General features: G+C 42.3%; 1 protein-coding gene across 1 annotated transcript in view; it reads right to left on the bottom strand.

Annotated features, from left to right (window-relative positions):
* The window catches only part of LOC103608699 (amphiphysin), an 81,128-nt gene that overhangs the window by 21,038 nt on the left and 33,227 nt on the right, over nt 1-26,863 (bottom strand). The window contains exons 6-10 of the mRNA XM_008593101.1: nt 18,733-18,808; nt 18,010-18,092; nt 15,515-15,653; nt 14,274-14,402; nt 3,355-3,471 (exon numbers count right to left, since the gene is read on the bottom strand). Coding sequence (XP_008591323.1) covers nt 3,355-3,471; nt 14,274-14,402; nt 15,515-15,653; nt 18,010-18,092; nt 18,733-18,808 — 544 coding nt within the window. The remainder of the gene's footprint in view (nt 1-3,354; nt 3,472-14,273; nt 14,403-15,514; nt 15,654-18,009; nt 18,093-18,732; nt 18,809-26,863) is intronic.

The raw sequence follows: 26,863 nt of genomic DNA, 5'->3' as shown, positions 1-26,863 counted from the left end.
ACAGGATTACTTTAATACACATACACATGCACCATGAAAATGAAGTAAACAAGGGGTCCACGTATTAGCGTGTACCATCTTTGAGGAAATGCTGATCCTAATCATTGCTCATGCTATTCCTGCTACATCACATTCAAGAAGATAGATTACAACGAGTTTTATGGTAAATGAACCCCAGAAAAGTAGTTCTTCAATACGTAAACAGGATTACTTTAATACACATACACATGCACCATGAAAATGAAGTAAACAAGGGGTCCACATATTAGCGTGTACCATCTTTGAGGAAATGCTGATCCTAATCATTGCTCATGCTATTCCTGCTACATCACATTCAAGAAGATAGATTACAACCAGTTTTATGGTAAATGAACCCCAGAAAAGTAGTTCTTCAATACGTACAGTTAGATGGTAACATACAGCTCAATTAATTGGTAATAATATGAATTAGCAGGGTGTTCCCTAAGACATATGATAAATTATACTTACTACTGGTATTTTAATTATAGAGCTTAGATCCTAGGGAGTGGGTCCAGATGTTTCAAATGACTTCCACTGTGTGGAGGGAGAGAGAGGCAGACCTCTTTCTTATTTACTTTGTGAGTGACAGTTGCTGCCAGAGTCACATCCCTTTATGCCCATGTTTTTCTAACTAGGACGGATCCACATTTATGCACTTGTTTTTAATCACTAAATGTAAACAGCAAACTGGAGAGCCTGGCTCTCTCATCTTAAAAATAGGACAATTTCCAGGTGGAAGGACAGATGTCTCCTTTGCATTACGTACTACAGAAAGCCGGCCTGTGGCTCTGCCCGACACCCACCCACCCGCCTTGGGCCCATTCAAACTGCTCTGCACCACCTGCCCTGCAATGCTGCGCAGCCTGGTCGGTCCCTTGCTTAGCACCTTCTCATAGAATGACTGAGACAGGAGAGTAGAACAGCTGCATTGAAAGTCTCAGTTTTTCATACATGGACTTCTGCATCTAAGATGCATTTCTGATTATCCAGATGGTTTCCGTTCCTTTGCAATGTGAGGGGTGTTTTTCAGCCCCTTAAGAGTCACGATCATAAAAGCCAGCCCACTTCTCTGCACATGGCAGACAGCAACAACATTTCCTCCAAAGGAAGGTAGCCATGTGAAACATGTGTGTATATGCCCTGGGAGTCATGAAAGGATGTGTGAGCTAGCGTGGACACAGAGGAGGTGACAAGACACAGTTTCTGCTAGCAGCAGGAACATCAGTTGGAAGCATGGGGCCAAGCGACGGGCAAAGGAGATCTCTGTGAGTGACAGGAAAAGACGGCCGGCAGGACCTCACGGCACTGTGCTTTTGTCACGCTGCCTGCAACTCTTCTTCTCAGCAAGAGGAGAGATGCAATTAGAGCTGGCTCACAGGACAACTCTGCAGGAAGGGGACTCGATTACGGCAACCAGGAGCTGGAGCAGTCTGTGACCCGGCCCCGAGGGAAGAACACAGGGGTGCACACAGCTTGCCCCAGCCGCAGTCATGTGCTTCCTTCAGCACCAAGACTGCCGAAGATTTAACCATTAGGTTTAGATTTAATCATTAGGTCATTTTTTCTTTTAATTCTTAAAGAATCCCTCAATCCTAAGTCCACACAAAGTTCCATGATTTGATGTGATCATGAATTGATACTAAAGAGGTTTCTCTCTTGATTCAAACTTGCAGACAGAAATGCTGTGGAATCTCACCACTAATCAGTACACCACGCACAGTGGAAACTTCACTTCTCACACTAAAGCAATGAACGATGGAGACTGCGGCAGAGGAAGCCAGTGGATTCTGCTGGCTGTCTACACGACGCGAGAGCTCGGAGAAGGAAGTACACCGAACTACGTGGATGTTCTCTTTCTGCTTTTCTTGGCCACTAAGGTGGAGCCCTCAAACTTGCTGACAACCACTACTTTAGCATTTCCGAAAGTATGTTTTAGAAAACATGCCATATTAAGAAAAGTTTCTTAAACATATTAAGAAGTTTCATTAAAACAGATTTTTGCAGCCAAAATTGGGATACTCTAAGTTAAACAAATCTAATCGTGTTTTTTAAATTGCTGGACTTATCAGAGATTTTAATATTCAAATAGACATTGTGAATCTCCTAGAAGAGCATTAATAGAGAGCGAGCTTCCTGAAACATTCATCTAAGAGACCCAGTTCTGCAAATCACCTTTAAGGCTAGCGTCTGGTCTACTTGATTTCCTACTTTACCAACATCTTAGACTTTTATGGTTCCTATAACAGGGAGGAGTTTATAAACCCAATCACATTCTAGAACAGAGCATGGATTAGAGGAAAGCCTGATTTACTGAGGACTACACTGAGCTGTTTGTGCCCAAGTGGTTTACCGTAAAGTGCCAACAAGACCTCAAGACCAGGAAACTAAGCTAGGTCCTCATTCTTAAACTGAGTTTTATAATACACTTTCATAAATTAATTCAAAATACACAAGGGAACTTCAAAAAATTGTGGAAAATAGAATTAGAAAATAATGCAAATCTCTCCATGAACTTTTTGAAGTACCTTTTATTCTAGCATCTTTGGATTTGCCCAAATTCAAATGTGAGACCCCAAACACCCAAATTGTTTACTGATATAAACAATTTCTGCTTTGCCAGACTTTGAGTGAACTTACTTCCATTAGCAGAGACAACTGTGAACTAATTATATTCCTGAAGAATCACCCACAGGTCATTACAGCACCTATGGCCAGTGTCCCTCTGACAGAGAATGCTGTCACAGTAACTACTGGGACGGGAGAACCGTGGAGAGGAGAAAGGGATGAGCAAGGTAAGTGTGGGCAATGAAGGCCAGTGCCGCATCAGACCACCACCAGCAGAGTCTCTGCCATGTGCGGACTGAGCACATCATTTGGTTCAGAACAGTCAAGACTGAAATTCATGTCTGTGGGGCATAATCTCATGGTCACTTCAAACACATGTCACTTGCCAAGCACGAGGCTGGAAAGTAGAGAAAACTGTAAAAAGAGTAAACCCAAAGCCAAAAGAAGCAGCTTTACCCAGGGAAGCCATAAAACATATCATCCCAATCTGGACACTGTTGAGTGCAGGAGGGCACTACTAGTAATGACCCTGGGAGAGACAGTTCCTGGGAGAACAGGAACACATGGCCCCACACCAGCTCTGTGTATAAAGAAAGCCAATGGCACTGATGGTAATGAGGTTCTCCTTCCTATTAGAAAATATTTGCCAACCAAAAAGAAAAGTAGATACTGAAGTCATCCACAAGAGAAAGGCAATATCTGCTCCCTTACAGAGCTCACTGAGGCTTAAGAACTGTCATCCCCAAACATCCAAAAAGCATTTGATACCTGAGACATGGGTGAGTGGGTCACTCCGGCAGAACCCACAGGGGCCACCTCAGGCTTGAAAGGGTCAAAGTCCAGATCCAGCAGAGTCTCCTCCTTCTTCACCTCAGGAACTTCATTCTGTTCAAACAAAAAGGCGTGCGTTAGCTTGAATCTGATAAGATTCATGATACAGCCCATGTATAATCCCTCTAATATCATTATTCAGTACTCCCAAAGCATGCTTTGGTGGTTTACCATTTAGGTGGCTCAACCATATGCTCCCAGAGTCACTCAGCTAAATAAGTGAGAGGGGTAATAATTAACTTCAGCCAAGCATAATCTAAGTTACCTGGGAACATAGGGTCCCATACTCCAGTCTCTGTCCTTTGTCTAGCTCCAAGTCCAGCCAACAAAAAGAACATCTGAGAGCTGTATCCTAATGCCACCAAGATGCAAGGAACCACCTTCTCTCTTAGCTCAGAGAACTCAGATCATGAAATTACAAATGACCAGATAGATAAAATGGGCCAGGACTTGGACCCATGACAGTAACCCACTGCTGTGATGTTCCTCTGTGAAGGTAACATTTTAAAAGGAAGGGACCACTGCATACTCCTGACCACATCCCATCTGCTGCATCCCCTCCCTGGCACCCTATCCCCTGATTTAGTTACTGTATGGATCCACCCATCATCCACAATACTGTTTGTTTCAACTGTGTAGATATGTGCATGGGAGAGGAAGGGTGAAAAAGAAAGAGAGGAGGACAAGGAAGAGCCATGTCCCCCAGCATTTTCTGCAAAATGAGCTCCCAACTCTAATAACACTAGTGGATTATAAAGAAGGCAAGCCAAATAAGACACAGAAAGTCCTGCTATGATAATAACACAAAATCTATATTGCTAAACTTTAACATCTGTTCTTTTCCTTGTGGTATCATAATATAGGGAAACAATGTGGGCTTAAAGTTGGCCTAACCCAGGCTCAAGGTACACAGCAAGGGGCAGAACTGAGACAAAGTCTCTGTAAACTATGCCACGGTGAAGAGAACTGGGGTAGTTTTCACACAATTTGAGTTACATCTTTGGTATTTTATCTAAGCTTCATTTTTGACCATTTTTGTCCATCTAGAAATTGCAAAGTCACACCAATGGGTAAATTATTACCTAAAAATGAAGATGTTTGGAGAAAGATTTTAACACCACATCAACAAAATCAAAGACAAAAACCATATGATTATCTAAATAGACACAGAAAAAGCATTTGACAAAATTCAACATCCCTTCATGATAAAGACTCTTAGCAAGTTAGGTATAGAAGGAAAGTATCTCAACACAACAAAAACCATAAATGACAAACCCATTGCCAATATCATCCTGAATGAAGACAGGAAAAAGAAAAGGATGCCCACTCTCACCACTCCTATTTAACATCATATTGGAAGTACTAGCCAGAGCAATTAGGCAAGAGAAAGAAATAAAAGGCATCCAGATTAGACAAGATGAAGCCGAACTGTCCCTGTTTGAAGATGACATGAGCCTATATATAGAAAAACCTAAAGATTCTACTCTTAGAGTTGATAAATGATTTCAGAAAAGTTGCAGGATAAAAACATCAACATGCAAAAATCAGTAGTGTTTTTATACTTCAATAACAAACTAGAGGCAAAAGAAATCAAGAAAGCAAGCCTATTTACAAATAGTCACCAAAAAAATGAAATACCTAGGAATCAATTTAACCAAGGAGATGAAAGATATCTACAATGAGAACTAGAAATCACTGCTGAAAGAAATTAAAGAGGAAACAAGAAGATGGAAAGATATTCCATGCTCTTGGATTGGAAGAATTAACATTGTGAAAATGTCCATACTACCCAAAGCAATCTACAGGTTCAATGCAATCTCCATCAAAATACCAATGACATTCTTCACAGAAATAGAAAAAACGACCCTAGCATTCATATGGAACAAAAAAAGACCTCAAATAGCCAAAGCAATACTGAGCAAAAAAATAAAGTTGGAGGCATAACACTCCCTCCCTGACTTCAAATTAAGTTATAAAGCTATAGTAAGCAAAACAGCATGGTACTGGCAGAAAAACAGACAGACCAATGGAACAGAAAAGAAAACCTGGAAATCAACCCACATACTTACAGCCAACTGATCTTTGACAAAGGCACCAAGAACATACATTGGGGAAAAGACTGCCTCTTTCATAAATGGTGCTTGGAAAACTGAACATCCATATGTAGAAAAATGAAACTAGACCTGTACCTATCCCCATATACCAAAATCAACTCAAAATGGATTAAAGACTTAAATAAAAGGCCTAAAACTATACAACTTCTAAAACAAAACACAGGGAAACACTTCAGGATATAGGACTGGGCAAAGACTTTATGAATAAGACCCCAGAAGCACAGGCAACAAAAGAAAAAATAAACAAATGGGATTATATCAAACTAAAAAGCTTCTGCACAGCAAAAGAAATAATTAACAGAGAGAAAAGATAACCAACAGAATGGGAGAAAATATTTGCAAACAATGTATCCAACGAAGGATTAATATCCAGAATATACAAAGAACTCAAACAACTCATCAGTAAGAAAACAAGTAATCCAAGTAAAAAATGGGCAAAGGAGCTGAATAGACATTTCTCATATGAAAATATACAAATGGCCAACAGATACATGAAAAATGCTCAACATCACTCAGCATTAGGGAAATGCAAATCAAAACTACATTGAGATATCACCTCATGTCAGTTAAGATTGGCTATTATAAAAAAGACAGAGAATAACAAATGCTGGCAAAGAAGTAGAGAAAGGGGAACCCTCCTACACTGTTGGTGGAACTGTAAGTAAGTGCAGCCTTTATGGGAAACAGCATGGAGGTTCCTCATACAATCCAGCAATCCCATTGCTGTTACTTCCCCAAAGGAATGGAAATCAGCATGTCAAGTGGATACCTGTACTCCCATGCTTATTGCAGCTCTATTTATAATAGCAAGAGTTGGAATCAACCTAATTGTTCATTGACAAACAACTAGATAAGGAAAATGTGGTATATATCCTCAATGGAAAACCACTTTACCGTAAAAAAGAATGAAATTTTGCTATTCACAGCAACGTGGATGAACTTAGAGAAAATTATGTTAAGTGAAAAAAACCAGGCACAGAAAGAGAAACACGACATGTGATCACTCATAAGTGAGAGCTAAAATAAAGGAAGGAAGGAAGGAAGGAAGGAAGGAAGGAAGGAAGGAAGGAAGGAAGGATCACAATAATACACTGAATGTTAAACAAAAAAGAGAGAGAACAGAACTGTGGTTATTAGAGATGGGAAAGGGGGAGGGGGAGGAGTGTAAAAGAGAAATTAGTTAAGGGTCACAAAGATTAAGTTTTGTAAACATGGGTATACTAATTATCCTGATTTGATCACCACATACTGTATACCTGTATTGATATTTGATTCTGTATCCCCCAAATATACATAATCAATTATCTTCAAATTTAAAAAAACTATCAAAAAAAATATTGGTCATTGACATATATTTTAAAATCTACAAATGTATGAAAAAGTGGCATAACAAATAATACTTTTTTTAGTATATTCACACTCATTGTAGAAGGAAAGCTGCTTATATATTATGCTATTAGCCTTGAGTTTTCTATTTTGCAGTGTAATTACTTCTCACATATTCTTAGTACAATTTCACAAAGATAATGCTTTTCTGAGATCCTTTCTTTCTTTAATAATTACAATCACAAAACTGATTCCCTTTCCCCCTATTCAAAATCTGCATGAGTTTTGTTTTTCACCAACTTTTACATTGGTACAAATTAAAATTTTTAAATTTAGCAAACACATTACATTGCACTTAGAACAGTTCACATGTCTAAGACCTTTAGACATATGAACATCACCTCACGTTATCGCACTTCGGTGCCTTCTAATGTTGACATCATGATTACTGCCTTTAAAGCGGTTACTTTACCATGTTCTCCAAAGTGCGTTTTACCTGCGTTGTCAAATAAAATCATTAAAAGGAAATTGAGAGGGAAATGATATCATTTCCCTATTTGGGGAATGGGCTGAATGAGGGTATTTGTCACTCTGGGCCCCCAGCTGCAAGCCAGCAGCTGTAGGACTGCAGCCAGGGACCCTGACTCCAGTGCCCTCCAGGCTGCCACTGAGACCCCAGTCCCACATCTCCCGAACAGGAACCCAAGGATCTGCAGAGGAATTCTCAAAATTCTGCAAGTTCTCCGGACAAATTTAGGCCACACAAATGTGTCCGTTACTCCCTCATAAACCTAACAAATCCCCTCAAGGAAGTTTAAATGGGAATTTAGAGATGAAGGATGAACAGAGGCCTCAGACTATGATGGGCTATGCTCAGACTTTGAGATAAATCTGGGTGTGCACCCCAATTTTGCCATTTGCTGGTTGTCTCTCCCTGTGCAATTAATTCAGCTTCCTTGAGCCTGTTTCTTCATGCATAAAATGGGAGTACTAACACCCAGTAAGACCATGATGCGTAGGACCATCAGTGATCTGGAATGCCTGTTCGGCTGCCTTCAAAATGTGTAGAAGGCTTCTTCAGGCTCAACTTCTACTTAGTTTTGCCCCTTAAACTTGAGAGTTATCCCCTGATGCACTTATATCAAAGAGTATGTTGATAGAGCTACAAAAAGAGAAAAAAGGGGTGGCCCGTTTATGTGGTATTCCTTTGTAACAGGGCAGGAAAGTGCTCACAGCTCTGTCATTACAGGTGGAAACACAGGGAGATATAATTTCCCATAACACAGCGAGAGGAAACTACTCTTCTCCCATTCCTTACACCTACAAGCACCATGACAGCAGCTCTGCTGTGGTCCCAACACGCTAAAGCAAATCATCTATCTGATAAAGGACTTGTATACAAATCAGACAAAGGGCTCTCAAAAACTCAATTAAGAAATAAAAGATAGGGCCGGCCCAGTGGCGCACTGCTACAGTGCGCTGCTTGGGAGCATGGCGGCGCTCCCGCCGAAGGTTCGGATCCCACATACAGACCGGTTTCCGCTCACTGGCTGAGCAAGGGGCGGGTGCAACACCGAGGGTTGCGATCCCGTTGCCGGTCCCGGTCCGGTACGGGCGCGACACTGAGGGTTGAGATCCGTTGCCGGTCACGAAAAAAGACAAAAAGGAAAAAAAAAAAAGAAACATGAAACAATAGTACAACCACTTTAGAAAACTTTGGCAGTTTCTTAAAAAATTAAACTTATTCCCTCCCTGTGATCTAGCCCATTCATCCCTAGATATTTATCCAAGAGAAATTAAATCAAGTGTACACACAAATATTTATATACAAATGTTCATAGTATCTTTATTTATAATAGCCAAAAATTGGAAACAACTCAAATATTCATCAGATACCCATCCAATAGACGAAGAGATAATCTGTGATTAATCCATACAGTGGGATATTACTCAGCAATAAGAAGGATAAACTACTGATACTTGCTAAACATGAATGAATCTCATAATAATTATGCTAAATAGAAGCCAGACCAAATAAGGTACATACTGTACGATTCCTTTTGTATAAAATTCTAGGAAGTGAGAACTAATGTATAGTGACAGAAAGAGTATTAGTGTTTGCCTGGAGATGGTGGGTCACATGGGGAGGGGCAAGGGAATTGATTACAGAGTGACACAAGGTCAGGGGTGAAAGACATGTTCACTCTCTGGATTCTGGTGACGGTTCCATGGGGGCACACATATGTCAAGACTTATTAATGTGCACACTTCAAATACATGATACATGCACTTTATTGTATATCAATCACACATCAATAAAGCTGATTAATAAAAGGAAAAAGACAAGAACTTAACAGTAGGAGATGGGTTAAGCCTTCTATGGCAATCCTTACAATACAGTGCTCTGCTGCTGCTTAAAATGATGACATAAATACCGAATTCTCATGGGAACATTTTTGTTATATTAGAAGTAAAAAAAAAAAAAATCACAAATTACAAAACTGACATAGAATCATCAAATTTCTAAAACTATACATTTCAGCCACTATGTAAAGAAAACTTTGGGGGCATTATATAAACAAAGTTAGTAGAAGTGGGTTTTGCAGGAAAATAGAATTATAGCCTCTGATTTGTACTTTTTGCTTCTCTGTAATCTACTAAGTGTTTTTACTTAAACTATGCATCCTTTTGGGAATTATTTTTATAAGCATATCAGGTAAGAAAGATTGCAACTTGTAGCTATAGTCACAAAACATTTACACGTAAAACATAGTCTCCAAATCATGCCCCATGCTGCATGGACACACACACACACATGCACACACACACGCACGCACGCACGCACACGCACACACACACATGCTTCTTAAATCCTAACAGTACTACAGTGAGCCAGGTTAGCGTGAGGCCATAGGTACTACTTCCTCCAGAGTTTTTTCACTTTTTATTCTATCATCAAACATATTTTGAGAACCTTTACTATTATCCCAGGTGTCATGCTAGACAGTTATAACCTCCCAAAAGGGCAAAGGAGATCAAATAGTAAGCTTAAGAGAGAAGGTTAAGTAAAGTTTTCAGGAACAAAGCCAACCAAGAGCTACCTGTCATATAATAGAAATGTCTTTCATTTTGGGTTCACAAAGTAATTTACAATTTCTAATAGTGAGTAAAGTTTTAGCCTTTTGTCCATAATTATGATGAAGCAGTGTCCTAGGGACATTTAACTTCATGGCTGGAGCCAAGGACAGGCTGTTGCAGAAGGGTGACCACCGTTGGGGTGGGTGACGGCATTGACTGTGGTACACTGACTGGGCTTGGGGCTCATATCCATGGAGTTGTCCTGGGGAGTGGTGGCCAGTCCTGTTTCCAGGAAGGCAGCTGGTGAGCAGGGTGCTCTCTTTGGCTGCCATGGCATTTCCCGTATGACATCCCATGAGACTGGCCACAGCATGCTGGTGATATGCCTACCTCAAGCGACTCCAGTTGTTTTTACGGACAGAGGCTCCCAGCAAAAAGTATTTGCTCAGGGCCACAATCCTCAAGAGGAGAGGGTGAGCACTGATTTAGACTCAAGTCATCAAGTTAGAATAGAAAGCAGTCCAAAAAAATTTTTTTAATTAGAGAGAAACAACCCTGTGTGGATACACACACACATACACACACACACACGTGTAATATATATGTGATTGATATTTTTGTATTGATCTCCTGTTAAAATCTTATTTACATGCATAAATTTGGTTTCCAGAGACATAATATCTTTAATTCTTCATTTCCTATACTGTTTCACCAAACACCCATTTCCACTTGGGGGCAGGGGGAGGGGAAACTGACTGACAAACTGTGGCTTAAACAAAATTAAATGGGGCTTTTGGTGCAGAACTTCTCAGAGCCTTGAACATGCTGACATGAATTATTATAAGGCAAAGAGATGCAGCCCCTCCCAGTGTCATGTGACCAGAGACCCCCCCTTTCAGAGCATCTGAGACTAGCGTTCTTCAAAAAAACACTTTAGAAAATGCTGTTTTGAAATGCCAATGCAGGGACACACACACACACACACACACACACACACACACACACACACACACGATTTCTTTCTATTTAAATTCTTGGGTGGAAAAAATAGGGAAGGGTGTGTTTGTCTTTTGGAAGGTCCATTTTTGTAAACAAAGAGCCAGAAAAGCAAGGCAAGGCTTGTGGTCTGACAATCAGGCATCTCCCTGTGTGCAGGTACACATATTTCCCAGAGAAAATTCTATGCTATATTTAATATCTGGGCCATTAGAGGGCTCTGGAGGTCTGATGGATTTGCTTTCAATCCCAGGACAAACTCAAGAATCATCACTGTGATGATGCTTGGTGTAGGACACAAACAAATCCATCAGAGATTAGGTATATTTCAATCTTCACATTTTGAGCTTCTGGGCAGGATTAACATAAATGCTTTTCTTCCCCATTAAGCGCATGATAAAAATAGCCAACTGGGGACAAGAACCCATCTTCTAAATGTAGGATGACTCACTTAAAAAATTAATATTAAAATTGAATGTAAGCGGGTCATTCTACATTGCTATACGGACCAGGAGGAAAACCGTTCCAGGTCCATCTCAGCTTTCTAGTTGTCAGGGCTCTGTGTCCTCACGGTCAGCGTCCAGTTGTTCCAGGCACCGTTATTTACTCTGCTTTATTCATGTATTTGTGCACTGCCAAATACACTACTGTCCAAATGATACAATTTATTCACTCAGTCTGTAGCTTGACAAGTGATCAGATCAACACGCCTGACACTACAAGCACATGTGCATATATGTGTATACGTGTGGGCGTGTCCAGTAGCCCTGAATGCGGAACGTTGTAAGTCACACTGCTCTCACAGTGAGCAGTTCAAATGGTCAGTCACAGCACACACTTGGATCAGCTGGATATTTCCCTGGAAGAAACTTCTAGTTGAGTGGGGTACTTTGCTAATGGTCACTGATATGTACCTCGTGGAATCTTGACGGCTTAAAACAGTGGTTCTCACAGGGTGGTCCAGAAGCAGTTGCAGCATCTCCTGGGAACTCAGGAGAAATGCACAGTCTTGACCCCACCACAGACCTGCAGAATCAGAAACTCTGCTAGCCGAGCTCACTTAACACAGAATGGCTATTTATATCTCTAGAGGAGCAGGCAGCTGAGGAAATCGTGAGGACGCTTCAGGAAAAGGCAGCATCTGTACAGTTCCACATAGGCTAGATTGTATCACTCAACAAGCCAGAAAGTAGACTGAACACAGATCCTGCCTCTCTGCCTCTCCTGACACCTTGACTTGAGACAAGTGGCCATTTAGTCCATGGAAATGATTCAGGTGCCACAGCCATGCTGCTTCTCAGATTCAGAAAAATGACAGAAGCCCCCTTCTGCATCCTTCCCAGATTAAAAGAAAACAACGTAAATGAGGCTGCACCCAGACAACGCACCTCCATAATGTCTCTGGTGGTCAGTTCTTCCAGACTTGCCTGGCAGATGAGGTGCTGGTGCAGACGGGTGGGGTGGCCCCAGCAGAAGCAGCTGCAGCTGGAGGACGCGTCCCTTCTGGAAGGTGCCCCCCGCTCCTGACTCTCTCATCACCTCACTCAACTATACCGCAGGAGTTAAAGCTCCCACAGTACACAAGGGCCTCTCCTGGCACTTGTAGTTTTCAAAAGTGCTTTGATTCTCTCCCGCCCCCCATGAAGGGTCCTTATCTAAGAGCCAGTAAACTGCAATTAAAAAATAAAAAATTAAATTAGAAAGACGGGACACCTCTGAACCTCGTCTTTACTTCCCCACTAGTCTGCGGGCCCCATGTCGCCACCTCAGGTGCCTCACCTACGGAATGGGGATGTCCTCAGCTATGCACACAAGGCTTCCAGGTGACCAAGTCTCTGTGTGATGGAACTTAGGAGATGCTCTTGGGGTCCAGGTAAAAGCATCTGAGCAAGGGTGTCATCACCCTACAGCACTCCCGATTTGAAAATTCACACTGCGAAAAAGGGAATGAAGCCGGGAGGCAGAAAATACAAAGGACACACAACCTGCAAACGAAACTGCTCAAGTCTGGGGCCAGGGCAAGGTGCAGATGCTGGGTAAGGTCATGTGCTACGAGACAGCTGACCCAAAGGCATCTCTGCAGTCACAGACACTAAGTGTTTCCAGGCACTGGAAACACGCAGTCCCCCTCCTCAAAACAGCACTAAATCACACGCCACACCCTAGTTAGCTTACCAAATTCACGGGTGTGTGCAAGCCACAGAAGGAAAGCAAGAGCTCAAAGCATCACACCTGTGGATAAATGTCCTTAAAAGAGATGACAAATCGTGGTTTGCCCTATGTCGCTCCCTGTATTTCTGCTGCACTACCTCTGCTATTATCAGCAGCATGTGATTATAGGTTGTGTTGTTATCGATGTGCTCAGTAATTACAGTATTGCTTTAGCACCTCTTGCAAGATGTAAACTTTATCTCTGACCCTGAGAACACTGGCAGGACATGGTGTTGGCATGACTTCTCTGGGGACTTTCACTTGTAAAAGAAAGGGACAATTTCCACGGAATTAGGAGCAGCTCTGGAAGTCACCACTACTCTTGAGTCAATGAGGCAGCCATCTGCTAGCAGGGACAGGTTGGCAGGTAGCTGCAGTGGGCCATGTTCACCCAGATGTCTTCGAGCAGCAGGAACACCAACCTGTCCATGTGCTGAATCATGTCAATGATACGATGCTGCCAAAGGGCAAGACTTAGAATTATCCACCTCTTTTAATTTCATCTTCCCGTTCTCTACTAGGAATCAATATAAGAGAAATAACAGAAGGCCCAGACATGAACCGCTGTGTGTACAGACGCTCACTGAGGTGCTGGTGAGTAACAGAAAGATTGGAAGCAACCCGGGCCACCAATCAGGGTCGGTTCATCCACCTGAGAGAGCACTGCGGGCAAGTGTGCCTCTGTGAAGACACGCTATGACATAAAGCTGCTCAACAAGATTAAGTAAAAAGTCAGGAATACATAACAATACAATCTGGATTTTTATGGTGCAAAATTGATGCATACTCAGGGAAGAAAAAATAAATAAAAGAAAACAGACCAAAGTGCATTAGTGGTTATATGAGGATGGAATGACTTAAATGACTACTAAAATCCTTCATTTTACATTTTTATGTAGTTTTCCACTTTTCTACAGTAAGTATTTACTTAAAAAACATAAGAATATTTTCAAATACGGCGTACCTCCCATTGAAGAATGCTTGAGACATAAACGAAATTAGAACAAACCTGAATGACGACTGAAATCTTGCTGCTGGCTCTAATGCTGGCCACTTCCTCTGAGCTGACCCTGAGGGTCCCTCTGTCATGGCACCTTCCAGGCATCCCAGCTCTGAACCGGGCACACTCACCTGGGAAGGTGTCGTCACACTGATTTCCGGAACAAAGTTGTCCTCAAAGAAACTGATGATGTTCTCCTGCTGCAAGTCCTTCGTTGGGGTGACTTTAGGCAGAGGTGGGACAGGGGGCCCTTTCCTCGTCTGCAAAGCATTAAATACAAACAATGATTCAGCCAGAGAGGGCAAGTGAGACATGCAGAAATGTCACGTGAGCAGAGCTAGGTGGACAGGCTCAGCTCTGCTTGAAACTCAGACCTGCAGATGGAACAAGACTGCCACCCCGGGTTAAGGAGGCTGTCTGCCTGGTGGCCCCTGAGCTTTGACAAGCAGCATCCAGGAGGAAAACTCAGCTACGAGAGGCCATAAGCTCCACGAGCCCATCAGCTCCACATAAGTGCTGTGCACAGGGCTGCGGGCCAGGTGCCCACACCTTCACAGTCGGACCAAGGCAGCACCTTCTCGGAACTACACTGAAAGTGATTTCTCACCTCAGCAATGATCAGAACCTCAAAACTAAAATCAAGCAGCTCTTGACTGCATCTGAGAGACCAACTACTGGCAGCTTACATGTCACGTTCCACTGCAGGGTCACAAAAAGTAAGACCCTGAGAGGCTCCTCTTTACATATGTCTTCTTACCACTTTCCTAGTTTCACGCTTAGTTGAACTGGACTGGGGACTTCAACTGTCCCTCCAGGAATTTTATTTTCACCCAAAGTAGGGAAAACAGGGTGGCGAATTTTCTATAATCACCTTTGCCTGGTTCTTACTCCTTCTTTTCAATCATTTGTTCTGCACAGTCTTACTGAGTGGCTGCTCGTGTGCAAAATGCTGTGGGTGATGCAAAAACTGAAGTGACACATAAATGTAACTGCTTTTCTTGGCAGAACTTGCCCTGGCTGTCACCTAACATGCTAGGAGAGGAAGGTGTCATGCAGAAGGCAGGATTACATGGCATCTGGAAAGAGAGGGATCTGCAAGCCGGAGACGGGAGAAGAGGGCAGCGAGCCTGAGGAGGCTGGGAATGTGGAAAGAAGTCCCAGCAGACCCGCACCCAGACGCGCGAGGAAGCACAGAAAGTCAAATAAGAAAAACGGGTGGACTTCTTAGTGACCATTGCAAGGCCTAAAGCCTCACACCTCAGTTTCCCCAACTGGAAACTTCTCTTAATGCCCCAGCACTATGGAATGATCCCAGATGGGGTAACCCCACTATGAGGCCTTCTATCCCCCAGAATATTTCATCTCTTCCTACCTGCGAAGGTGACCTGGGCCGCACAGGTGCAGGAGACGCAGGTGCTAGCACATGGTTCGGACTTGCTGTCGGGCTCGGGAGGGGTGAAGGCTCCTCGGGTGGGGATGGCGTCTTTGCAATGCGCAGAGGACCCGAATCGCTGGAAGAAGACAGGGCATGATGCCAGAGGCCTTCTAAGGAAGGGTGCTCACTTGCTCAGAGGTCCTCCACCCCAGAGACGTCCTGATGCACAGCAGGCACTGCTTGTTATTATCCTGCTCCCCCCTCTAGGTTAATCCCGGTTGTAAGTAACAGCAGCGGTGGTGCGTGGTACCATTGACTGTCCAGTGCATGCAGACCCCACTCCTATGTTAGTGGTTATCTTATCTTCACAGCAACCGCACATTCCTGTCCCCACTTCACAGGGAGTAAAGAGGGGAACAGAGAGGTAAAAACACTCTGAAGTCACCCGGCGATTCGGTAGATCTGAATTCAGGTCTCAGTAACACAAACCACTCTTCTTTCCACCACACCAGGCAAACCAGACAAGAATCCTCCAAACACAAGCTGAATCACGTAACCTAGTTTACTTTTGATTTACAAGAGAATCTTGTCATGCCACAACCTATAGAAAAACCTTTTCTGAAAAGTGTAAATTTACCTTAAAAGGCATCCTTAGGATCGTGTCGGTAAAGATTTTGTAAGAGTGTCTTCTGCTAACATTTGGAAATATACTCACTAATTATTCCTCTTTCTACACTTTATAAAACAATGACTCAACTCAGACACCTTGAAATGTGCAAACCCATCATGGGATAAAGAAGATTCAGTGACATTCACTGAGAACCCACCGTGTTCCCAGCATGGGGACAGATGCCTGGGAAGAGCCCAAATGTGATGACTAAGAGGGCATCGGGACACATGCTACTCTCTAGGAATTTCTAAAATCTACAGCTGGAAGGAGCAGAATCTGCACCGCAGAATGAAAGAGCACACACACGGCAGCATGGTCTGCACGTCCACGAAGCCGAGGTAACTGGGTCCCATAGAGAGAACACAGACACGCCGCGTGACTGGAGCCGTGTGCCCGCAATCATGGCCTCTACAGGAAACACGGCCCCGGTCTACACTCAACACAGACCCCACTGAGCTCACTCACCACTTCGTTCCACAGAGGAACGTTGGAAAAAACAAAAGGAACATTGGATAAGTGGTCATGGCCCCGCGTTCTCTTCCCTTTATCTGATTCAGCAACGCTGAACTTTTCAGAGGCATCTGTCCCTCTCATTTCCATGTAAGGAAGCAACCTTTAATGTTCTCATGTGCTTCATTTTGAAAACACCTCAATGTCATTTTGATATTCCTATTCTAATTCTTCCTTTGTTCCCAGCCCAACATGGAGACAACTGTATTTATCCCAGTAACTCTGCCCTGAGCATGCATTCTTTTAGGCCATGTTCTTTCCCTTAGAGAGAGAAGCTCTACTCACTGCTCGCTTAGTATAGCAGCCATAGCAGAGGCCACAGGTAACACTAAGCCAAAGAGCACAGGTTAAGAAAATTTGCAATCTCCAGAGGGGTCTGACCGTTAGCATATGCAGGTGTTAGCGCATGTGCATGGGTACGTGTGTTGTGTGTGCCCATGAGTGTTTGCACTGACTGATGTTAAATCACAAATACGGAAGGTCAGGACTGCATAGCACCTTAGAAGCCCTGAATTCAATAGTATCTTAAATTTTTCTGTTGGTTACAAAATAATGAGACCTTTCAACAGAGATGTTATTGAACTTACTCAAGGAAGGAGAGGCAAATCAACTGCAGAGTCATCAAACTAGAAGCTGGGTCTTCCAACCCGCAGCCCAAGGCTCGCTGCCTGCCCTCTCTGAGTGTGCAGAGCTGAGAAGGATGGACTCAAAGGGACTCCCGAGTCACAGGAGGAAGCTGGTGTGAAGCTGCATCCTGGCAACATGGACAACTCACCTGGGGGTCACGGGCCTTTGGTGAACCTGCCTGGTGCACCCACCACAGCAGTGTGCCATAAACAAGAACAACGCGGGGCCGGCCAGATCAAGAGTCAGCAGCAGAGGGGACGGTGGACTCCCCGCTGCTTCCTCTTTCCCTTCTCAAGACAGATTCACTGAAGATGTCAGCACCAATGACAAGAATCAGGACTAACTGTCACAGGTTTGGGAATTCCTCTCCTCTCTAGATAAAGTAACAAGTACACAACTAGAAATTATACACGCAAACTTCACACCCTGGCTAGCAGGTCTTGTGGAAAGAAGAGAGAGGCAGACAGTTCTCTCGGGACATCGAGAACCCTCGCTGGCAAGTGAAAGCCAGAAGTCAACGTGGAAGCACAGGGCAAAGGTCAGTGCCAGGCCTGCGTAGAAAGGCTCCTCTGCGATGTTTATAGGACGGATGAAATAGACAGGTGGTGCACAGATGCAGGAACCTCTGCAGCAGCACAGTGAAGGTGCACAGGAACGGACCGGGCCCTGGGGAGCCGTGGCCTACCTGGGAGCCCCTTGGATGGTGAAGGCCTTGTCGGCGTGTTGGTCACCCAGCTTCGTCATCACTTCAAACAGCTTGTGGCAGAGCTAAAGGGACAGAGGTCATTTGTCTGTCAGCTGCAAGTCATCCTGGTACCAATTCAAGCTATTCCCCCCAAGAAAGAAATTGTTTACTGAGATACTAAGAATCTTGTGATAGTTTGGATGGCCTCGGGATAACTGAAATTCTGCATATGCTCCAAATTTAAAACCCCTGTCAAAACAGAAATAAATGAAACATAAACTGAAAAAAAAAATCAAAACATAATTATTAATCGGAGTATAGAACAGAAAATGAGATCATCATTTCCACTGACTCTAGTACAAATAGTCACACAACCACGCTGTTGAACAAAGAAGACATCAGTCAACAACGGAGCTGTCTGTTATCTGAATATTTTGGGACCAGTTTTTCATCAGCCTAAAGTACCACTTGAAATTCCAACTTTATAAACTAAAGAAAAAAAAAAAAACAAGACCGTGAGACTGTGACAAAATCTTGAAAAGATACAGAGAACTATGTGGTCACTTCCAAAAAACTGCAGAAATACTACTAAGAATAATCACACACCACTAAAAGAGACATGCAAAATGGTGAATTCTTTGGATAATGCTATGTCATTTCATTTGCTTCCAAAGTAACCCTTTATTTTATTTTCCATGTGTAAAAACAATCACCACTACTCACCACTGCAATTTCCTTATGAAACTTGGCCTCAAGGCTGGAGACGTTTTTGAAAGTATTGACATAAAATCCAACTCGTCTGCCACGCGGAAATACCGAGAGGAAAGAAGACAGGGAAAGACAAGTCAGCAAAAATGCATTTTTAATGGTAATTAAATGCATTTAAACCGGATTTTCTAGATACAATTATGAATAACATCAGGTTAAGTAAAATACCCAAAGTATGCCCAACTTTTCTTCATCTGCTAATGAACAGATACATCTTTTGGCACAGAGTACAGCCTCCCCCCAAATTCAGTTACTACCCTAAGACAGTAGTTCTCAAACTTTAGTGTGCGTAAGAATCACCTGCAGGGATGGTTTCTGATCCAGTATGCCTGGGGGGTGGGGACTGGCAATTTGTATTTCTAACAAGTTTCTAGATAATACTGCTGCTGGTGGTTCAGACAACACTTTTAGAACCACCTGCACTAAGAATTTGTTTGTATTTTAGGTAAATATTTTGTTCAGTCCTCAATTTTAGGTCCCTAATAGTAAGCATAACAGCCAGATATGGATTCAGCCTACAACCCCAGGACAAGCTCTCTCCATCTCTAAATGAGGAACCTTTGGATTCTGTATTGAATCAATCATTCTGAATCCAAGAAAATTACTACTTTAACTCATGTTCTTGTTTCCATGACATTCTCAAAAATAACCCAGAATCCTGATTGTTTAATTAGATTCTAAATCTAAATCCAGAACCAAATAGGGACTTGGGTACCAGAAACATTAAGTAAACTTAATACATAAGCATATATTCAGAGAATTTATAATACAAGGGCACTTCAAAAAGTTTGTAGAAAATAGAATTACGAGATAAAAATAAGAAATGTAGACTTTATTTTCAAAATAATTTCCATCAAGTTCAAGACGCTTTTGTAAGCAATGATACAGCCACTTAGGCCATCCCTAAAGAACTGAGGGTCCTGGGAATTCAACCGTGTCAATGTAGTCTTTTTCATATTACTAGCTAAAGAAAAATGGGTGCCCTTTAAAGACTTTTAAGAGTTAGAAACATAAAGAAGACAGAAGGAGCCAAATCAGGACTGTAAAGTGGATGCCAAATGATTTCCCACCAAAACTCTCACAAAACTGCCCTTGTTAGACAATAGCAACGAGCAGGAGCATTGTCATGGTGGAGGGGGACTCTCTGGTGAAGCTTTTCTGGGCATTTTTCTGCTAAAGCTTTGGCTAACTCTCAAAACACTCATAATAAGCACCTGTCATCATTTTTTTGCCCTCCACAAAGTCAACAAGCAAAATGCCTGAGTGTCCTAAAAAACTATTGTCATGACCTTTGTTCTTGACCCGTGTGCTTTTGCTTTGACTGGACCACTTCCACCATCTTGGTAGCTATTGCTTTGATATGCTTAGGATCGTACTGGTAAAGCCGGGTTTCATCTTCTGTTATAATTCTTTGAAGAAATGCTTCAGGGTCTTGATCCCACTTGTTTAAAAGTTCCATTGAAAGCTCTGCTCTTGTCTGCCGCTGATCTGGGCACAACAGTATAGGCACCCATCGAGTGGAAAGTTTGCTCACCTTTGATTTTTCAATCACAATTGTGTAAGTAAGCTGGATCAGTTGAGACGTCTATGGTGGTGGCTATTGTTTCTGCTGTTAATCGTTGGTCCTTTTCAATCAGGGCATGAACAATATTAACTTTTTCCTCACAAGTTGATGTGGATAGTGAGCTGCTGCAGGCTCTATCTGCAACATCATCTTGTCCCTCCTTAAAATGAGTTACCCATTTGTAAACTGCTGATTTCTTTGGGGCATTGTCCCCTTAAACCTTTTGTAAAGAATCAATAATTTCACCATTCTTCCACCTAAGATTCACCATAAATTTGATATTTGTTCTTGCTTCAATTTTAGCAGAATTCATGTTGCTCTGGTAGGGGATCTTTTCAAATTAATGTCTTACCCTTCTTAGTGCCTCAAACTAGAGCCTGTTGAGACATGTTATAACAAGTTAGTATGAGTTTATTTTGGTGCAAAAATTTTTTGAAATCCATGCAAAGTATTTTCATAATATGCACTTTCCACAAACTTTTTGAAGACCCCTCGTATAGTTGGGGAATAAGATGTGCTTGTACACAGTAGGCACCCACCTTATTTAAACAATGAGATAAAATAACACGGAAAAAATGGGTTTCTTGTGGTTGAGCTGTATCTTGTGAGTTGGATTACAATAAGCAGAGGTGGATGAATGTTCCGTCACCAAAAAAGTAATAGAATCAGTGCCATCTAGGTACTTTTGTGTATTCCCTCACTTAATTCTCATCACTACCCCCTGAGGTGGTGATCCCCATTTATATGCAGGAAAACTGAGGCAAAGAGCAATTAATTGTCCAAAGTCACACAATTAACATGTGGAGAACCAATATTTAAACCCAAAAAGGGGAAAGAGTAGAAAATCATAGAATGTTTGACAAAAATGCTGCTTAAGCATGAGTATTGTTATTTTACTGCTACCAAGCTCCCTGCTTCCCCATGAATTAGGTGGTTTAGAATTTTAAACAAAATAAAAGCTAGAAGTCCAATTCAGAGACTCAGAAATGAAACAACTGTGGAGTGGTAAATCCGTCCCACCAATAAGACTTGTTTCTTCTATGGTTTACCCTTTACCTTCAATATCTACCCATGTTCTACTTAATCTTAATTTTCTATCCCTACAGTAATTGTGTGCCCCTGATTTTACATATTTTTATTTTAATTGATTTCACATCATATACTTATTCATGTGTGTGTGTAAATCTATACACACAGACAATAATATGTATATGATCTATACACACACACGAATAAATATACATATGCATATAGACATGTACTAATAGTGAAAATCCTGCCACAGTGGGTTTGGAAGATATGAGTAGAACATATTTGGGAGGGTCAGCCCTGGGAGATGAGAGCCTGGTGAGGCAGATGGTTCTCTGGGGCAGAGGCCCTTGGTGGACCACGAAGTACAACATTCATCTCTCTGCAGGCAGTGGGCAGCCCCCAGATGTGTCTGAGACAGAGGAAAGGAGAGGGCCTGAACCTGCACTTGAGGAAGCCAACTAAGGCAGCAGCTGGAAGGCAGAGGAGAGACACTGCAGGATCCCTAACAACACTGTGCAGAGAGACCCCACTCACTGCATGGTTTGCAGAAAAGTCTTCCTGGGGCACTTTGAGTGGCAACTCGTGACCCCTTCCCTAGGACCCCCCCAGTCAACAAAGACAATAATTCTGAATACCTTTTCTCCTCCAATTGCTCAGCAAAGGACCTATCCACCTCTGAGTACATGCATACTGGTGGGCTAAGGTGGCTCCAGGAACTTACAGTCCAGCTAGAGAAGCACCCAGGGGGCTGATATATGAACATATGCTCTATACATACTGAAAATCATATATTGTTAAAAGAAGCAGGATACAAAATGGCATGTGAATGTTAAGGTACCACAAAAGGCTATACACAATTAAAAACCAAAACGAGTGGATATGGGCAGAAAGAGCTCAAGAACCAAGAAAAAAAGGGGAGTAACGGGCCCTGTGTCAGCTACAAATATCTTCTTGAGAGGACAAACTAGGGCTGCCCAGAGGATGGGTCAGATTTAAATGGAAGGTGGAAACAGATGACGCTGAACTTGATTGGCATGCATGCATTTATTTTCATTGATTGTTCACTGTGGCAGGCAAAACCCTAATGGACATCTACTGATTAAAACCTTGTGCACAGCCTCAGCCTTTCCTTAGCACGGGTCTCTTGAACGTAAACGCTGTGAGAGGCCTGGGCAAGGGAAGCTGCAACGTTCACTGTCAGCTGCGTGCTCCAGGCTGGGCCCTTTCCAGGACCTCAGCTTTGAATATCACCTTATGCACAACTTTCATAAATTTTACAGCCAAGAGTCAGCATCTCACTGATTTTCAAATTTACACTCCTTGAATTAAGGTTAACACTCCTCTGTTCATTCATTTACGGCCCGTTTGTATTTCTCCCCCTGTAGATCACCTATCGATATTTGTTATTTCTTAGTGTTTGTTTTCTTATCAATTTGTAACGGCATTTCTCTAAACATATTGAACCTTGGAAACATTTAGCAAAATAAGAATACCCATTCTTCTATGTTTAAATTTTATTTTCTGATTTACAGCATATCTTAAGTTGTTAATCAATTATCATTTAGAGAAATAATTGATGCAGTACCAGAAAACATACCTTATTTAGAAAAACTAAATAAAGGTCCACATTTTCTAACGTTTTATTGTTTTTAGAATTTAGAAATTAAATTAAATAGTATGTATTTGTTTAGAAAAAAGTGTTAAACATTATTGATGCAACTTATAGTGATTTTCTCCAATTTATGAAATCAGAGACTCTTTCAAAGTGGAGACTGCTTTTGACTAGTCCACTATTATAGCCCCAGCACCTAATACAGCACCCAGTACAGAGCACGCAGCAAATACCCTGTGAATGAATGAATGAACAAATAAGCAAGCCAGTGAATGAGCTAACTTGGCACTCCTTCCACTAGAAGGGCGTATTCTGATGTAACCCTGGCTTGTAAAAGACTAGAGTCACCAACAGAAAAATATATATACACAAAGAATACCAGGCTCTGGGTTCTGAAATTATCTACTTGGAAGGTCCATTTATCAAGCTCTTCATCAACAAAGGACTCAGAGACACTATCACTCACTCACCCAAGGACTTCTCTATGGTACCTTCAGGCCTGTCTGATTAGCTGTCAAAACCAACTTAATTTCCATAGTAAGATGTTTCTTTGTTCCTGGAAATGGTGGAAAGAATTGACAGGGGAGCTCGTCAGAGCCAGAGTGTGTGGGCTAGAGCACTCTCCCCTCTGCAGTGCCCTAAGGGAAGCCTGCATCGCCCGCAGGGGTGTCTGCTTCCCCAACCTCCCGCAGTGGAGGAAGCATGCTCTGCCACCCTCACCTACGTGGGGATGGGGCAGGAAAAAAAGATTTTCCTCCTGGCCTTCCTGATCCTCTGAGCTCATCACCCCCCTCCTCTGAGATTCATAGCATGCATGCCCCCCATCTCTTCACGGCTCACGTGTCAGCCTCCAGCTTCACCCACCCACCCCAGGCACTGTCCCCAATAGCACGTCTCATGATTTCTCTCTCTCTCCTTTGACAAACCCTAACACTAACCCAGCGGATCTTCACATCCATGTGATTACCAACCAGAAAACAAGCCCCTACTTCATGACCCCCGCACCCTGTCTATACACATTCCACAATGACCACAGCACGTCTGCATCCTGCCATCACTCACAGCTGCTCCACCTCTGAAATGGGCCAATCCAGTGGGACACCCACTAACTGAGTTTCCTAGGCTATGAAATCCTTCATTCATTCATTTCCATTCCACCTGCTGACTTTTAGTTTTCAACCTGTGAGATCGCAGCCCCCTTTCTTCCAGGCTTTTACAATGACCACAGCACGTCTGCATCCTGCCATCACTCACAGCTGCTCCACCTCTGAAATGGGCCGATCCAGTGGGACACCCACTAACTGAGTTTCCTAGGCTATGAGATCCTTCATTCATTCATTTCCATTCCACCTGCTGACTTTTAGTTTTCAACCTGTGAGATCGCAGCCCCCTTTCTTCCAGGCTTTTACGCCCGTCCAGGCTGCACCACCTGCTTCAGCCAGCTGAGGCCCTGTGACAGAGTCCCCACGCTCTCTGGCCACTCCAGCAACACTCCCACTCCTTGCCCTCATCCCCCTTCTTGCCCCACATATCCTCAGTCATTCCTAAGTCATCTCACCCTTGCTACTGCCACTACTGTCTTCTCACAGCAACAGAAGTTATGTTTCAAAGGCTTCCCTTGCCCCAGCATCTCCCTGCTGCCACTATTCCTCATGTCCACCGTAGGTCAAAATCCTCAGACTAACAGACGACACCCATGGTTGCTGCTTCCTGCAGTTCCCAGGTCTGTAGCCAAACTTCTAGCCTCTTCGTCCACTGAAACCTCTCTGGAAGTTCACCAAAGGTGATGCATCTTTAATTTGCATGATTCCTCCACTGCAAATGATACTCCTGGCAACCCTCCTTAAAATTCTCTCCACTCTTGGCTTTTCGGGATACCACTCTCTTGCAGGGCTCCTGCTACATCTCTGGTTATTCTGTCTTTCCCCTTCATCTTGCTCGTTGGTCTCTCTGAAGCCTGCCCCATCAACTCTCAAGGCATCATTACCACTCAGATGGTACAGACTCCGGCCCTCTTCTTGAGCTCCATGCTCAGTTAGCTCAACAGACACAGCTGGCACCTCCTACTCTTTCTTCACCATATGTAACATGCAACTCAGTATTTCCCCAAAGCTTCCTTTTCTTTATACATTGACTTCAAGAGAAGCCATCCCTAACAACCCAAACTATGCTAATTATCCAGCCCATGTCACTCTTTATTAAATTATCTTGTTTTATTTTCTGCACTGAACTTGTCTGATATTTCATTTTTTTTTTTTCTTGGCAACTGCCTTTCCTCATCCTTCAATATAAGTTCCAAGAAAACAAAAATTATCAGTACAGGATCTTGAGCACCTAAAAGACTGCTTGGCACACAGTAGTTGGTCAATAAATATCTGTGGAGTGAATGATATATAAATCTGACCCCTGCCTCTGTTCTGCTTTATCATCATAAGCTCCTCCTGGACACTTTCACTCTGACCTACACTGAACTAGTTAAAGTTCCATGAACCAATAAATCTACCTTAATCCCCATGCCTTTACTCACACTCTACATCAGCCAGAATATCCTTTTCACTCAATGGTGACTTTACTCATTTTACATGATTCAGCTCAAGCATTCCCTTTAGAGCTCTTCCTCCTTTGCAATATCTCTCTGTCATCTCCTATGAATTTAAAGCTCTTTTAAATCAAACAAATCTACCTAGTATTTCCTCTTTTGATATTGAACCTACATCCTCCTGTAGGTAATAGTTCATTTCTCTTCTCTTTCATACACCCAAAATTTTGAAATAATTTTCTACACATAACAATAATGGAGGAATACAGCAACAAAAAAGATGTAAGATATACTGAAAGCTATTAGCAAAACTGTTAACAACAATCCTACCTTGTTAATGACATTAAAGGCAAATGTAATAAGTACACCAGTCAAAAGGTAAAGGTTGGCAGAGTGGATAACACACACACACACACACACAAATGATCCAACTAAATACTACATATAAGAGAAACTTTAAACTCAAATATGTAAATAAGGTGAAAGTAAAAGAATGGAAAAAGACATGATATGCAAAGAGTACCCAAAAGAGAGCTGGAGTGACTATAGTAATATCAGATAAAATAGACAGAATTTATTACTAGAGACAAAGAAGAACATTTTATAAAGACAAAAGTCAATCCATCAAGATAATACACCATTTATAAATATATGTGCACCTAAAAACAGAGCCCAAAAATCCATAAAGCAAACACCAACAGATTGAAGAGAGAAACAGGCCCAATAATAGTTGGAGACATCAATACCTCACTTTCAAAATGAACAGAACAACTACGCAGAAGATCAGTAGGGAAACAGAGGACTTAGACAGCACTATAATGCAACTAGTCCTCACAGACATTTACAGAACATTCTACCCAACATTCTGAATGCTTATAAATAGTTCGAGGCAGGATTTCATGCACTCATCACTTAATATATGTTCATTACTACATGTTCAGTGTTACACATTTCATCATAGGAGGCATAAAAGATACAAAGTACTAAGTTCAGTTTCAAGGTTGAGCCATACGGCTGGGAAAAGTACACATGAATGAGGGTATTTCAAAAATTTGTGGAAAAATAGAATTAAAAGATGATATAAATCTTTCCGTGAAGTTTTTGAAGATCCTTGTGAATTAGTCAGTTTTCTGTTGCTGATAATAGAATACCTGAAACTGGGTAATTTATAAAGAAACAAAATTTATTTATTACAGTTTGGGAACTGGGAATTCCACAGTCCAAGGGGGTACATCTGGTGAGAGCCTTCTTCTGGGTGGGAACTCTTTACAGGGTCCCATGGTGACACAGAGCTATTTTATGTGCTCACTTGTGCTCCTTATAAAGCCACTAGAGCCAC

Source organism: Galeopterus variegatus, unplaced genomic scaffold, assembly GCF_000696425.1.
Source record: "Galeopterus variegatus unplaced genomic scaffold, G_variegatus-3.0.2 Scaffold8706, whole genome shotgun sequence".
Classification (NCBI taxonomy): Eukaryota; Metazoa; Chordata; class Mammalia; order Dermoptera; family Cynocephalidae; genus Galeopterus; species Galeopterus variegatus.
Note: the sequence above shows the minus strand (reverse complement) of the source record. Positions and strands in the feature narration are given on the sequence as shown.